Raw genomic sequence first — 14,616 nt, forward strand, 5'->3', positions numbered from 1 at the left:
GTACCTGATGCGTCTCAGCTATTACCTGTGCATAAACTTAAAGCTTAACGCAGCAGGAAAAACATTACAAACTTGGTCTGCTATATAAGAGGAAAAACTAAGGTACACCACCTCATGGATTTAATGACTAAACAGTGGGATAATTTCCCCATAACCCTTAAAAAGTAGAAGCCATTAAAACCTGGCCTGCCTATAGAACAAAAAACACAGGAAAATATGGGGGTAATTCCTTTGTTTTGCCTGCAATCAGCAAGGGTATTTGTAAAAGAACGGAATCTTTAAGCAATAATCAATGCCACCCCAAAAGGGGTAGAAAAATGTTATTTTTGTCTTTCAGAAAATCAGAAAAAGCTAATACCAGCTACAGAACAACCTATTACAAAAACAAATGAAGGGAAAACAAACAAAAAAAAAACATACTGCGATAGCTATGGAATGTACTGAAATGCAGATATTTAGAACATAAGATGTTTTGGGTAATATCAGAGAATATTAAGGTTTTGATACATCTGTTAAAGCAAAGAAAAAGATAATTGTTTAATACCTATCAATATAAATGGATGCAGTATGTCTCCAGTACGGTGAGACAAAATTTGTTAAGTGAAGAAATTGTTGTTAAAAATCGCACACCAACAGGCTCTGGAAGCAAAGATATGGAAAGTTAGCCCACTCCCCAGATTGCACCTGGGATCCTTCTGGCTACCCCAGACCTCAAGCCAGTGGGCTGGGGAGGAAGGGAAACTATTGGACACTAGAGGTTGTACCAAGTGGACTCCTCAAAAGTGGGTATGCTTATCCATGCCTGTTGCTCCAAAGCCCTGTAGTAAAGACATCTCACTAGAATCCTGTATGTGGGATAAAATGAATTATGAGACCAAAGTACTGTATAATGGGCTATGTGTATGTATTAATTCTTGGGGAAAAGTGTTTTAAACGGATAAAAGTGTTAGCAACCCACCGGAAGACAAATGTAAATGTAATGTAAGTACTGTGTTTACCAGTAATAACTTTTACTATTTGCCACAACAACAACAACAACAAAAAGTCTCAGCTTACTGTAAGCACTGATTTAGCTGAGTTCTCTTATCAATCTTGGCATTAAATGGCAAAAAGTTACCAATCATCTGTTAAAGGTAAAAAGGAACATAGTTCCTAGGAAAAAAAGTAGGAAACGGAACCATTCATATTATACACACAAATGGGGACATGTTAAGAATTGCCACTGCAGAAAGACATAACAGCTTACCATTGGTATAACATATTTTCTGAATAGTCTCTCACAACTACTGGCATACTAATGATACTACCCCTAATTGGTTTTGGTTTTAAATTGTATGTGTTTAATTGAAATGTTTGAAATGTGCTGTTGGATAAAACAAATGTATGCAAAGCTAAAGCCACAGGACCAAATCACCTCCCATTATTTTCTATTACGCGGACTAAATAAGAAGTGACACTGGCGATTAATAATCTTAGTGTCAAAAGGGGGATATGTAGGAGCTGGATTTTATAATGTACTATGAGAATTAATGTATGATTTGATTTCATCCTGTCAGCCACCCTTTTTGAATAGCAGAAAGGAATGACAGATCAGAACAATCCTTATAAATGATTATGGCCACCCTTTTGTTTTAGGATGTGTTATAATGTCTACTATGGTTTCCTATATGTATTACAAATTAGGCACTCCAGTTAAATATACATTTCTTTGTTTTAAGATTTAGTTAGTAAGAGACAGGATTCTCTATTGTGGCTATGTTAAGTAAATTAAAGAAACATTGAAGGCCTGGGTCTCAATGTAAATTGTCTTGGTTATTAATTGTAAAACTTAGCAAGGTTTAATTTGCAATGCCTTTTTGCTCGATATAAAATACTGCTGTTTGTATTCTCAATCTGTTTGTGTGAATGAGAAATATAAACATCAGGGGAAAGATAAGGTGTGAAGGCCATTGTTATAGCCAGAGTCAAGGAAAGAAGCAAAGAGACTTAAAATAAAATAAAATAAAAAAAAACACATCAAAGAATCATCAGGTACTGCTTACTAGTCAGACAGCTGTTAAACTGTCTCGCATTGCAGCAGAGTGGATATATGCTTCGCAGTGTAAGAATGCACCACCCCCAGCGAACTAATCACCACCTTAGGACCATGCAGAGTCAATTTTGACTCCAGACGAAGACATAAAGGAACAGCCTGCAATAACTTACAATCTATGCTCTCGTAAGGGTTGCCAGAAGCAGACAATGACCTAAAGCAAGGCCCAAGAAGCAGCAGTAGTGAGCCTAGCGCCTGCTGCCTGGTGGACGTAAAACCGTGACTGTGGTTCCCTCAGTTGAGGTTGTCAGAACCAGAAGGGCCCTGCCTCTAACATGCGCCTCTGGTGGCGCCTGTTCCTCAGCTGCTGGTGTCTTAAGGTCTGGGGAATCCACAATGACAATTCCTTTATTCAGCAGCAAGTGTGGATAGCTCAGACTCCTAATATTTCTAAATGCTGGGTCTGCAGCCCACATCCCAGCCCACTCTCAAACTGGTGTTCCTGTCCTGACTATCCCACTCAATTCCTCAGACCTCACTGGAGGACCTCGTCCGTTTAACACAATATGGAAGAGCAATGACACCTGGGAAGAGACTATTGGCAGTTCCTTTATCCCACTTGGGGGAGTAATACACCATGCAAAAAGGCTCCTGAGGTTACAAGCAGTAGTTAAAATAATGGCAAATAAAATTGGAGAAAGTTTAGAAGCCCTGGCCAAAGAAACAGGGGCGATCCGACAGATGGCCCTCCAAAACCATCAGGCACTGAACACAGTGCTGGCGGCCAAAGGAGGGTACTGTGCTCTCATTGGAAAACACCACCAATGAGGTAACAGATCGCGCTAGCCACTTAGAACAAATCGCATATCTTCCCCACAAAGAGCCGAGTTCTTTATGGAAGTGGCTAAGTAACCTGTTCAATTTCTCTGGCATAAGAAACTGGTTGTTTCAGGGAGCCCTGACTATCCTGTTTGGAATCCTAATAATTTTTGTATGTTTTCAGTCAGTCTCCTCTTGTATCCAAAATTGTGTAAGGCATGCCACCCAGGTGACTGCCCCAGAACAGAGTGCTAATAGGATGATTTTGAATATCGCTGATGAACAAAGAGATAAAGAACGGTTAATATGTGGAACCCAGTAAAATGTTGGTCATGGCGAAAGCTTGACCAAAAGGAGGGATTGTGAAAGTAGAATGTTGTAAAAATAAGAATGGATTAAAGAAACGTTGTATGTACCTTTAAGCAGAAATAAGAAATGTTGAAATACAGGTGCCAGGAAAAGAAACATTAGGCATAAACAATGGTGCTAATGGCAAAACATTAACAGAAGATCGGTAATAGTTAGTAAGGAAATAAGATATGCATGCCTAGCCCAGGTAAACTTATCAGATTCTGCTTCCTTTGTTATCTTGTTAAGTTCTCGCCCTTTTATCTGTATAAATAAGGTAGTTTGTGTCTTGCATGGTGCTCACATTATCTGGGTGTTATTAGCAGAGCGCTGTGCTAATAAAACAGAGTGGTCTGACAAACTGTGAGTCCTGAGTCTAACTTTGACACTTGTTTGTATGATTCAGGTCAGTGGTGCCCAACCCTATTACGCAGGAGGGCCACATAAATCTAAGCACAACCTTGTGTGGGCCAAACAGATTCTACATATTTTAATGAAATTTAAAGTCACCTGTATTGATTCATATTTTAAGTTCAGTTTGTTTCATATGTATTTAGATAAAACAACCTATGTACAGTAATGTCTATTTACACACTTGTGTAAACTAAAATGATGTAAAGATGACAAAACGATAATGAATCGGCTGTTAGTATATTGTGTTGAAGCAGGCTACGGGCCTTATGAAATGCTCAGGTGGGCCATGTACGGCCCACAGGCCGTAGGTTGGGCACCCCAATTTAGGTAACTAAAATGAAACCATTCTGTTAACTCTAGTTATAGTGTTCATTCATACTGGAGCATTTTTACTATTGCAAATGTCTGCAACAGAAATTTGTATGTATTATAGGGGAAATAGTAAGGCCTATGACAAAATATAAAAATAAAATGTTTTTCCATAAGAGTTACTGGCTTAATGTAACTTGCTGCTATTGCATATGGCAGAATACAGGTCTGAAACATTCTTATCCATCACAGTCAAAGAAAAAACTTAAAAGGAAATAAAGGATTATTTTTAACTGGAACAATAGTCTGATAGATCAAATACTCACCTGGATTTCCTTGTCTTCACCTTTTGATTGTTTGCCGTCATCACACCTTTTGAAATATAGAGTATACACATAAATATATATATATATGACTAACTGATTTACAGAAGAAGTGTAATCAATCACTCAATAAAATTACTGTAAAGACAGTGAATACAAAAGCCTGCTTTCAATGTAACACTGTTTGTCCCATAAATATGGAATGTTCTCCTAATTACAATTCACAAATCTAACGCTCTCCTCATTCAAACCCCTCTTTGTGTGGCACCCACAGTTTGTGAATTCATAATAAAATTAATAAATAAAATAATAAATAATAGAAAGAGACAGTGCATCCTGGCTTCTTTTAGACTGGGCAGAGATTGTCTTAATCTTTGTGTCTTGTACAGCAAGAATGCTAAGAACATGACACAAACTGAGAAAAATAAAAGGAAATTCAAAATGACATTTGGGACTCATTTCTGTCTTTCCCTTCCCTAACGAATCAAGTCTAATATCTATCTGAACTTCATACTTCCTAACTTGCTATTAAAGTTATGATATGCTAGGAATTGCAAAATTAAGACAGATATCCAACTCAGAATCCTGCCAACATGATCCCAGGTCGGGAAGTAGACAGATGACTTGAATATGAGTAATCTGATGTGGCAAAAACTTCAGCTCACTGAGACTGTCCATTATCAACTCTATCTGTTGCAGGAACCAAAGGCTCATTTCCCTCACAAGCATATTTTCTCTAACAATAGTTAATGTTTGGGCATAAATTTATAATTTGATTAATCGTGTTACTGGAATACAATCTGAGAGATTACTTACGTATTTGCTAGTGGGAGAAAAGATCTGGAGTAGAAATGTCCTGCCCTCGTTATGAAACTGATTTATGCATCTTTTAGTACAATAATGAGGTATAATTTATGAAATAAAAGCTGAAATCTTAAATTTTAAACTCACAGGTCAACATTCTTAATTAATATCAAGCAAAAGCTTTCTCAGTGCAGAAGTAAAACCAGGAGGTTTCTAAATATATTACTGTGTCATATTGAGGCCTTTTAAGTACAGTATAATTTGATAAGAGCTTTATGAGTTAAGACAAGTTTTCTTTACATAAAATGTATGGTTATAAATTGATAAAAAATAAACATAATATGTAACTACAGAGATGTTGAGTATATCAATGTAGATTTATATGGGTACGGTTATTTAGTACATGTACTGTTTCTGCAAACTCACACTTTTGTAGATGAAAGCCACCTTTTGCAAGTCCTGGAACCATCAAAGCTATTGTGATGGGACATGCAGGCATCAGCCTCAGATATGAGTGTTCAAGCCACAAATATAAGAGATCCATGACCTCATCAGTTCCTCTCCTCCCTGGGCAGACTCCCAAGAATCCAAAGAAGCATGAAAGGAAGGTGCATCAAGGATGGCCTGAGGCAACACACAGTGAACTCCAGATAATAAACATAGCACTTAGGAATCCCTGTCATGGACCAGGACCCCTTTGTGTTATGTACAGTGTTTATATAGTGCCTAATATATTTGCTCTTTCACAGGATTTTCCCTGCAGAGCCACAGTAGGAGATTAGCAATCTCACTGTAGGAGATTAGAAATCCCCAGGTAGATATTGTAAGAATCTTTAACTGAAAAGGGACTGAAGGACTGCCCTCCACAAATGAGCATCTGATTTTGCTCCAGTTTTAGGAGAACAGTACTGAATAAAGATGTGAACTGAAAGGAACAGCATAGAGTCAAGTTGTGGTGACAGCTACTATGTTAACAGAATAACTTTTTAATCCTTCTGACACCGGAGCCTTTTCATAGCTGTCCTGGCTCTATTTACACAATTGCTGAACTGAGATAATTTCCATTGAACTTTTCTTAAAAAGAGGTGAACAACTGGAATGATTTCCAGAAGGGTTTGGTCCTGCGTAATAATTACTGGCCCTTTTAACATGCAACTTAGTCTTATCAGACAGCCCATTAGACTCAGGAAGAAAGCCAGAACGGTAGAGAGCTGGTTCAGATGGAATTTGAATGCCACTCTGGATAAGAATTTAAGTTGAGGATTAACCACTGAGTTATCTTTGTGAAAACACATACAAGGGAAAATCAACAATCAGGGCCTCAATTTAGCTCACCCTTCTGGCTGAAATGACTGCAACAAGAAAAGTGATTTTTGGAGAATGACAAGGTAGTTAACATTGAGGGATCAAATAGAGGATTCCTGACCATAGTGGATAACACGTTCAAATCCCATCAGCTTGATTTACAAAGTGTCAAGTATAGATACAGCAACTCTGTAAGACAAAGTTTTACAGAATGGTGGGGGGAAAAAGCTGATGCTCCTTTAACCACAGAGTGATAAGAAGCAATGGAAGTGTACTGGCTCTTACCCATTAGAAGTGTATGTTGCCAGGGGAACGAGAGGAATTAAAGACATGGGTCTATCTTATTCTCAGCTGGAACATGATCGGGCCTATGGGTTGACACACATGTCCTTTAACAATTACATGCTTTTAAATAGTTCCTGACCTCATGAGGGTGGACTTGCAGAAATAATTCTGTCAAAGACAAATTTGATTTAGATGCTGGTCTTGTAATTTTCTTTTAAAAGTAAAGTTTTAAATAATAACTTAAATGTACTCAGTCTTGTTGCCTTTGCTGTTTTCATCAGCTTTGTTGCTTTCATCAGCATTGTTAGCATTTAGCTTTTCAGCTGGTTTCGGTTGTTCTTTTTGGCTTTTTTCCTGTTCATCTTGAGTATCCTTTCCATCTGAAAAAAATTAAAACAATGGGGTATATTTGCTAACAGTTTTTCATAATCTTATGTTTTTAAAGTAGCATTTGATTAGAATGTCCTTACATTAAAATAAAACTCAAATGTTAGTTTACCATTAAGCTTAAAAATAAAGCATTCAAAAGTGTGGAAGTCCAAAAGTTATTATTTTTACTTCAACAATAACTAAGCCATGTTGCACAACTCATATTTTATGGTATATAGTAAATAACCACTAATACATTAAGGTTTATCTTTTACCAAGGAACGAAGAAATGGAAAATATTATACATCTGCAACATGCTAGAATAAGGATTGCAGTAGAAATGGTATCTTATGGAATTTTCTCATTTGCATGCTTTATGTCTACCTAGTAATGCATTAATATTCATTTTTACATTTAATTTCTAATGTTTTAAAGGACAAAAGCATTGCTAAAGCATTTTTGATGTGTCTTTATCAAGCCTATTCAGTTATTTATAAAGACTCTAAATCATCTCTTCGTATTTTCTGTCTTGCCGTACACTGCCCTCTTGCCCCAAGCAGGCCACTGAATATACAACTCCTTGAACCTCTGAAATTAGAGATAGAAAAAACTTCTTGAGGTATACAGTCCCTTGTCAATGAAGGATTGTTTGCTACGGTATATTCACCAGTGCTTTGTGCCATCTAGTTTTCAAGTACAAGGAATAAGGCTTCTACCACTTCCCTTTGAACACTCTTCTACAGAGTAGCAGATGTCACTATTAGGAAGAGTTCCTGACATTCAGTCTAAGGCATGGTCTACACTACAGAGTTAGGTCGACGTAAGCTGCCTTGCCTAACCCTGTGAGTACTACACCAAAATGTCTCTCCCACTGATGTAACTTGCCCGCTACGCCAACATAACTCCACCTCTATGAGAGGCATAGCACTTAGGTCGACGTAGTTAGGGTGATGCAGTGTCAATGTAGACCAGGGGTGGGCAAACTATGGCCCGCTTCCAACCTGTCAGAAGTTTTTATCACACCCAATCCCCCCTACGGCACCACCCTCGAGAGCCTCGAAACCACCCAGGAGCCGCACCCATCCCAGCTTGAGTGCCTCTGCCCATGACAGTGCCTGGTACGGCCGCCTTGGTGTCATTGCTGGCAGGGCTGCTAGGAGTCCCCAGTACGCCTCTGTAGAGTCCTCCCCTCCCCCCATGCCACACCCCATGAGTCGCCTCTCCCCCGACCTCAGTAACATCCCTTATGTTACACCCCATAGAGTACCCCTCCCCCAAGGGGCATTCACGGCCCAACATACAATTTCCATACCCAGATGTGGCCCTCAGGCCAAAAAGTTTGCCCACCTCTGGTGTAGACACTGCATTACTTACATTGACTTTAGTGGCCTCCAGGAGATGTCCAATAATACCCCTCCCTGTGATTGCTCTGGTCACTGTTTTGAACTTTGATGCCTGGAGGCCAGGTACAAGCCCCTTCCCTTTTAAAGCCTGTGACAGGGCGCCTGCCCTGCACTGGCTCTGAGAGCGTTAAAGCCAGCCTAGAGAGGCTGAGCAGCAGGCAGCCAAAGGAGTGGCTGCAGGGGAAACAGCCAATTAGGGCAGTGGCTAGACTAGTGAATCAGGGCCCAGCTGGCTCATATGAAAGGAAACTGCAGACCAGAACAAGTTAGTCTGTTGCAGGGAGCCCTAGGGAGAAGACTGGCTTCCTGGAAGGCTACAGAGAGAACAGCACCTGGGGAAGGGCAGGTGCTAGCAGGCACTGGGAGAGCTAGAGAGAGCTCCTAATGGGCTGGCCGGGACTTACTGGCTCAAGGCCCTGGGAAGAGGGCAAGGAGCTGGAGCCAGAGGCAGGAGCAGAAGGAACTGAGGCTGCAGGGAAGTGGCCCAGGGAAGAGAGACAATGAGCTAGAAGGAAGATGCAGCAGGAAGATGCTGTTTGTAGGGTCCCTGGGCCAGGGCCCGAAGTAGTGGGCGCCTCCCACCCCCAGCCACTGAAGGAGCAGCCCAGCTGTGGAATGCCAATCTGCTGTGAAGAGTGGCTGGACTCTTGTTGGAGGAGTTCCGCGGAAGGGGGCGGGAACCAGATCATGACAGCCACAAAGCAGACGCGGAGAGAAAGGTGCCATAACGAGTCTACAGGCAGAGGCAAGGACGGGAAAGCCACCAGCACCTGAGGACACACCCACTGTGACTGAGCTTATTCCAGAAACACCAAGCAGGAAGTGCCAGTGTGGTGAGTAACCCCGTGACAAAACCCTGTGAATTTTTTAAATTCCTTTTCCTGTTGCTTGGCAGCCGGTATCAAGCGGGGTGGCCCAGGGATCAGTTCTGGGGCCGGTTTTGTTGAACATCTTTATTAATGATCTGGATGATGGGATGGATTGCACCATCAGCAAGTTTGCAGATGACACTAAGCTGGGGGAAGAGGTACGTAAGCTGGAGGGTAGGGACAGTGTCCAAGTGACCTACACATTTTGGAGGATTGGGCCAAAATAAATCTGATGAGGTTCAACAAGGACAAGTGCAGAGTCCTGAACTTAGGACGGAAGAATCCCATGCACGATTACAGGATGGGGACCAGCTAAGCAGCAGTTCTGCAGAAAAGGATCTGGGGATTACAGTGGATGAGAAGCTGTATATGAGTCAACAGTGTGCCCTTGTTGCCAAGAAGGCTAACGACATATTGGGCTGCATTAGTAGGAGCACTGCCAGTGGATCGAGGGAAGTGATTATTCCCCTCCATTTGGCACTGGTGAGGCCACATCTGGAGTACTGCGTCCAGTTTTGGGCACCCCACTACAGAAAGGATGTGGACGAACTGGAGAGAGTCTAGCGGAGGGCAACGAAAATGATCAGGAGGGGGGGCACATGACTTATGAGGAGAGGCCAAGGGAACTAGGCTTGTTTAAGTCTGCAGAAGAGAAGAGTGAGGAGGGATTTGATAGCAGACTTCAACTAACTGAAGGGGGGTTCCAAAGAGGATGGAGCTTGGCTGTTCTCAGTGATGGCAAGGAGCAATGGTCTCAAGTTGCAGTGGAGGAGGTCTAGATTGGATATTAGGAAGCACTATTTCACTGGGAAGGTGGTGAAGCACTGGAATGGGTTACCTAAGGAGGTAGTGGAATCTCCAGCCTTACAGGTTTTTAAGGCCTGGCTTGACAAAGCCCTGTCTGGGACTATTTAGTTGATGCTGGTCCTGCTTTGAGCAGGGGGTTGGACTAGATGACCTCCTGAGGTCTATCCCAACACTAATCTTCTATGATAAGAGCCGCAGACATGCCACTTTTTCAAAGAGCTGCATGCAATCCTCGACCGAGATCCCACCACTGCCAAGAACCCTACGGCTATTTCGGGAGAGCTGGAGTCACAGGTCCCCAAAGTCAACAGTGAGGAGGAGGTGGTGGACAAGGAAGATGAGAAGTAGGGGGGACACGCGACCTGGCGATTCAGTGGCACAGTGAACCAGGACCTATTTTTAACTCCAGAGCAGTCGAGTCAGTCCCTACAGTCCAGCATAAGTGAGCCTGATGCAGGGGAAGGAACCTCTGGTAAGTATGCAGTTTGCTTTGATATTGCAGGGACACATCTGCTCATTTACTTTTTTAACCATTTCATCTTTTTGATCAGTAGTGGTGAAATAACCAATAGTGTTAGAGTCTGCTTCTCATTCCCCTGTACAGTTAGGTGGAGGGGGAGGGGGGCGCTACCGATGTTTAGTTTATGTGCACTGGGCTATCCTCTGAATCCTCCATAGAGAACTCAAGGGAACTTTTGTGATGGTAGTATGCAATCCCCCGCCGAAGGTTTCTGGGGAGGGCCGCCTTATCTCTTCCGCTGCGGTAGGACACTTTCCCACACCACTCAGCAGCCACCATTGCCACACACAAGCTAGCAGCATGCAGACCCAGTCTGCAGCTGAATGCGTGCAGGAGCTGTTCCCGTTCAGCCTCTGCTACCCTCAGGAGTGAGATATCAGCTAAAATCACCACCACCTGTAGAAAACGGTGTCAGTATGCAGTTCCAGGAGATCCTGCAAACCTCTGGTGCTTCGGATATTGAGCATAAAATGGAAGATCACCCTTGCAAACACAATGGACAGGGATAGAGCGGAGAGGAGAAAAGCACAGGAAAAGGAGAGAGATGTGCAGCAAGACATGCTAGCACTTCTCAAGAGGCAAACAGACATGCTGGTGACTCTTGTGATCTTCAGGTTCAACACACCATGCTCGCTTCTCTCTGCAGTCCACAGAGAACTGCATTCTAGGACCTCTCTACATCCACCCCTCCCCCTACGCACACACATTCCACATGGCATCCAGAGCTGCTGCACTACCTAGAGGTCCCCTACACCCCAGAGGAAAGTACAGACCATCATAGCCACACATACACTGATCTGTGAGAGACACAATTGGTGTATGTGTTTGTGAAATGGAAATGACTGTTCTTTCCCCTTTAAAAGTTCTTTTCCCTGTATTTATAAAGTTTCATTCAGTTATAAATGTCTGTTTGCATGGGTTTGGAATAAAAGTCTATATATGGAAACTTAATTCATCTTTATAAGTTCACAACATATGCCGGCTGGGTCTGACATCATTCAGAGATAATAGCAATAGTTACATTTACAATGTTCTATTACTACAAACACAGCACTCATTACAAGATTCATACTGGGCTGCAAAAAAAGCAATGCCAGGCAGAACACACTACAACAGCACACATTACTGTGGCTCACTCTTAAAATGGTCCTTCAAAGCCTCCCTGAGCCATATAGTTCCTCACTGAGCTTTTCTTATAGCCCTGGTATCTGGCTGATCAAAATCAGCAGAGAGCATACTGCAGAAACTTTTTCACCTTTGCTTCACAGATATTATGACGCACACACCATGCAGCGATATCCACTTGGCTGTTTTTTTCAATGAAGTCTACTCTCGTGAGTAGACAGCGCTAGCAGCCTTTCAAATGGCCAGAGTCACTTTCAACTGTCATTCTGCACCGGCTCCGCCTGTAGTTGAAGAGCTCCTTGCTGCTGTCGAGTTGGCCAGTATACCTCTTCATGAGCCATGGGAGTAAGGGGTAGGCTGGGTTTCCCAGGATCACTATTGGCATTTCAATATCCCCAATGGTGACCCTATGGTCTGAAAAGAAAGTCTCTGTTTGCAGCTTTCTGAACAGGCCTGTGTTCTTAAACGTGTGATATGCACCTTCCCCGACCAACATGTGTTGATATTGGTAAAATGTCCCCAGTGATCCAACAGTGCTTGCAATACCATAGAAAAGTAGATGTACTCTGTGTCAGGTGCCAAAATGGGGATATGCGTGCCATCTACTACCCCACCGCAGTTTGGGACCCCCACTGCTGCAAAACAATCCACTCTGTCCTGCCCATTGCCCAGAGTCAGAGTCCTTCATAGCAGGATGCAATTAATGACCCTGCACACTTGCACCACAGCAACCCCTACAGTGGATTTCCCACCTCCAAATTGATTCTTGACTGATCAGTAGAAATCTGGCGTTGCAAGCTTCCACACAGCAATCACCACTCGCTTCTCCACTGGCATCGTAGTTCTCATTTTGGTGTCGCTGCGTCAGAGGGCTGCGCCAAGTGCCACAAACACTTCTAGGAATGTGGCCTTGCACATCCGTAAGTTCTGCAGCCACTGCTCGTCATCCCATTCCTGCATAACGATTCTATCTGACTAGTCAATGTTTGTTTCTCAGGCCCAGAACTGGCACGCCACCATCTGCAGCTGCTCCATGAATACCAACAATAACTGTGAATTGTTTCTTTCTGTGTCCAACAGCAAGGCAGCCTCCAAGGAATTATCTTGTTATGTCTGGCTCCTCTGACAGCTCTGCAAATACTGTAGGATCAGGTGCATTGTGCTTGCAATACTCATCACAACAGTGCAGAGCTGTGCAGGATCCATGCTTCACACAGAGATGACGGACACATGGGTTTACAGGTCTTTTGAAAAAAGGTGTGAAACATTATGGGATGCAGATAAAATCATGGAATGGAGAAACCTGCATCACGGGGCATTGAAATCATGTTCCCAGTCACCTCTGCGTGACTCGTTTGCCCCCATGAGGAATTGAACACCCTGCCCAAAACACCCCACACTAGATGGTGGCAAGTTGCACAGTGGGTCAACTACCCATGGTGCACTGCTCTCTGCCTCAATGCAAGCGCTGCTAGCGAGTACGTGCACCACTGACAAAAGGAGCGTAGCATGGACATGCAAAAGCAATTTAATTACTGTGACGGTGGTACGTCAACATAACTTAGGTCAACTTAACTTTGTAGTGTAGACTTGCCCTTGTTTCTTTTTCTTAATTTCATCCATTTACTCAGTCATAACTCCTTGAATCGAATAATTCTTACAAGTCTAGCTTGTAAAAGTGGGTAGAAGTATGGAGAGAATAACACATGGCTGTTCTATGTATTTGTTCATATGAAGCTGTGATAGAGTTAAGATGGCCATACAGGTCAATTAACTCCACAGGCTGCACCTGGAGGAGAAGCCAGGGAACTAACTGAGAGCAGGCTCAGCTATGCAGGAACAGGCGGGACCTGTATAAAAGCCAGGTAGCTGGCAACAGACAGGGGCTCCTGGGAGGGGCTGCAGGAAGCAGTCACTCCCTGGGAAGGGGAAGGAGAGTTTTGGAGCTGGTACACCCAGAGGGAGAAGGGGAACCAGGTGTGGTAGGAAGCAGTCCAGGGAAGAAGCAGTGAGAGCTGAGAGAGGAAGGCCCAGAATTGCTGAGCTGAGGGTCCCTGGACTGGAACTTGGAGTACAGGGCAGACCAGGTTCCCTTACTAGCCACTGAGGGAGTGGCACCATGGGGCAGTGAGAGGGAAGACTCCTTAGTACTGCTAGGGAGAAAAGATTTTGCTACCCCAGAAAGGAAGAAGACTGTGTGATCCAGCTGGAGGGCTGAGTCACGAAGAGGACACTGCAGATCTTGGGACAAGAGAAGCTACAGACCTGTGAGAGAGACAGAACAGCAGTGTGCAAGCCATGGAAGGGGGCATCAAACTCAAGAGCTAATCCCCAGAGTGACCAAGAGGAGGCGCCAGACTAGCAGTGAGCGGTGCACTCTGTAAACAGAGGCATAGACCTTTTCTACCCATCACAGTTGCCATGGCATCATATTATTGTCACTGCAACAGTACTTGGCTCTCTAAAATATACTTTGACAACTTTAGCATAGAATTGGATCCATGGCAAGAAAGTCCTTCCTGCTACTGACTAACTGCTATGATGGTCAACTTTCCTTGTATCTGGAAAGGACCTAGCAATGACAGCTTGTTTTCTGTCCCAGAGAGTCGGAGGCTGGCTACACAGTCTTCCTCCTTGTTAACATAGGCAGCAATTGAGATACTGTCCATGTTCTTGTCATGTGCTGATAGGGTCATTCCCTGAAGGCATTCTGTACTGAGCTCCAGACAGTTTATGCTGTGCCCCTTCACTTCCCCACTCCTTAAATTGCTGAGATATTTTCCAATCTATTTAGTTTACCACACAACAAACCCACCAAACTCACAAATATGCTGAAAGTACCTAAAGAAGCTATATATAGGCTTGGTAGAATTCAATTTTTTTT

General features: G+C 43.0%; 1 protein-coding gene across 4 annotated transcripts in view; it reads right to left on the reverse strand.

Annotated features, from left to right (window-relative positions):
- LOC120396977 overlaps positions 1-14,616 on the reverse strand; it is a 77,262-nt gene that overhangs the window by 21,821 nt on the left and 40,825 nt on the right. For all 4 annotated transcript variants that reach the window (XM_039522284.1, XM_039522286.1, XM_039522285.1 and 1 more), the window contains 2 exons: positions 6,890-7,019; positions 4,249-4,294 (listed from right to left, as the gene is read on the reverse strand). In XM_039522284.1, the coding sequence (XP_039378218.1) occupies positions 4,249-4,294; positions 6,890-7,019 (176 nt within the window). The remainder of the gene's footprint in view (positions 1-4,248; positions 4,295-6,889; positions 7,020-14,616) is intronic.

Source organism: Mauremys reevesii, linkage group 2 (assembly GCF_016161935.1).
Source record: "Mauremys reevesii isolate NIE-2019 linkage group 2, ASM1616193v1, whole genome shotgun sequence".
In the NCBI taxonomy this organism is placed as follows: Eukaryota; Metazoa; Chordata; order Testudines; family Geoemydidae; genus Mauremys; species Mauremys reevesii.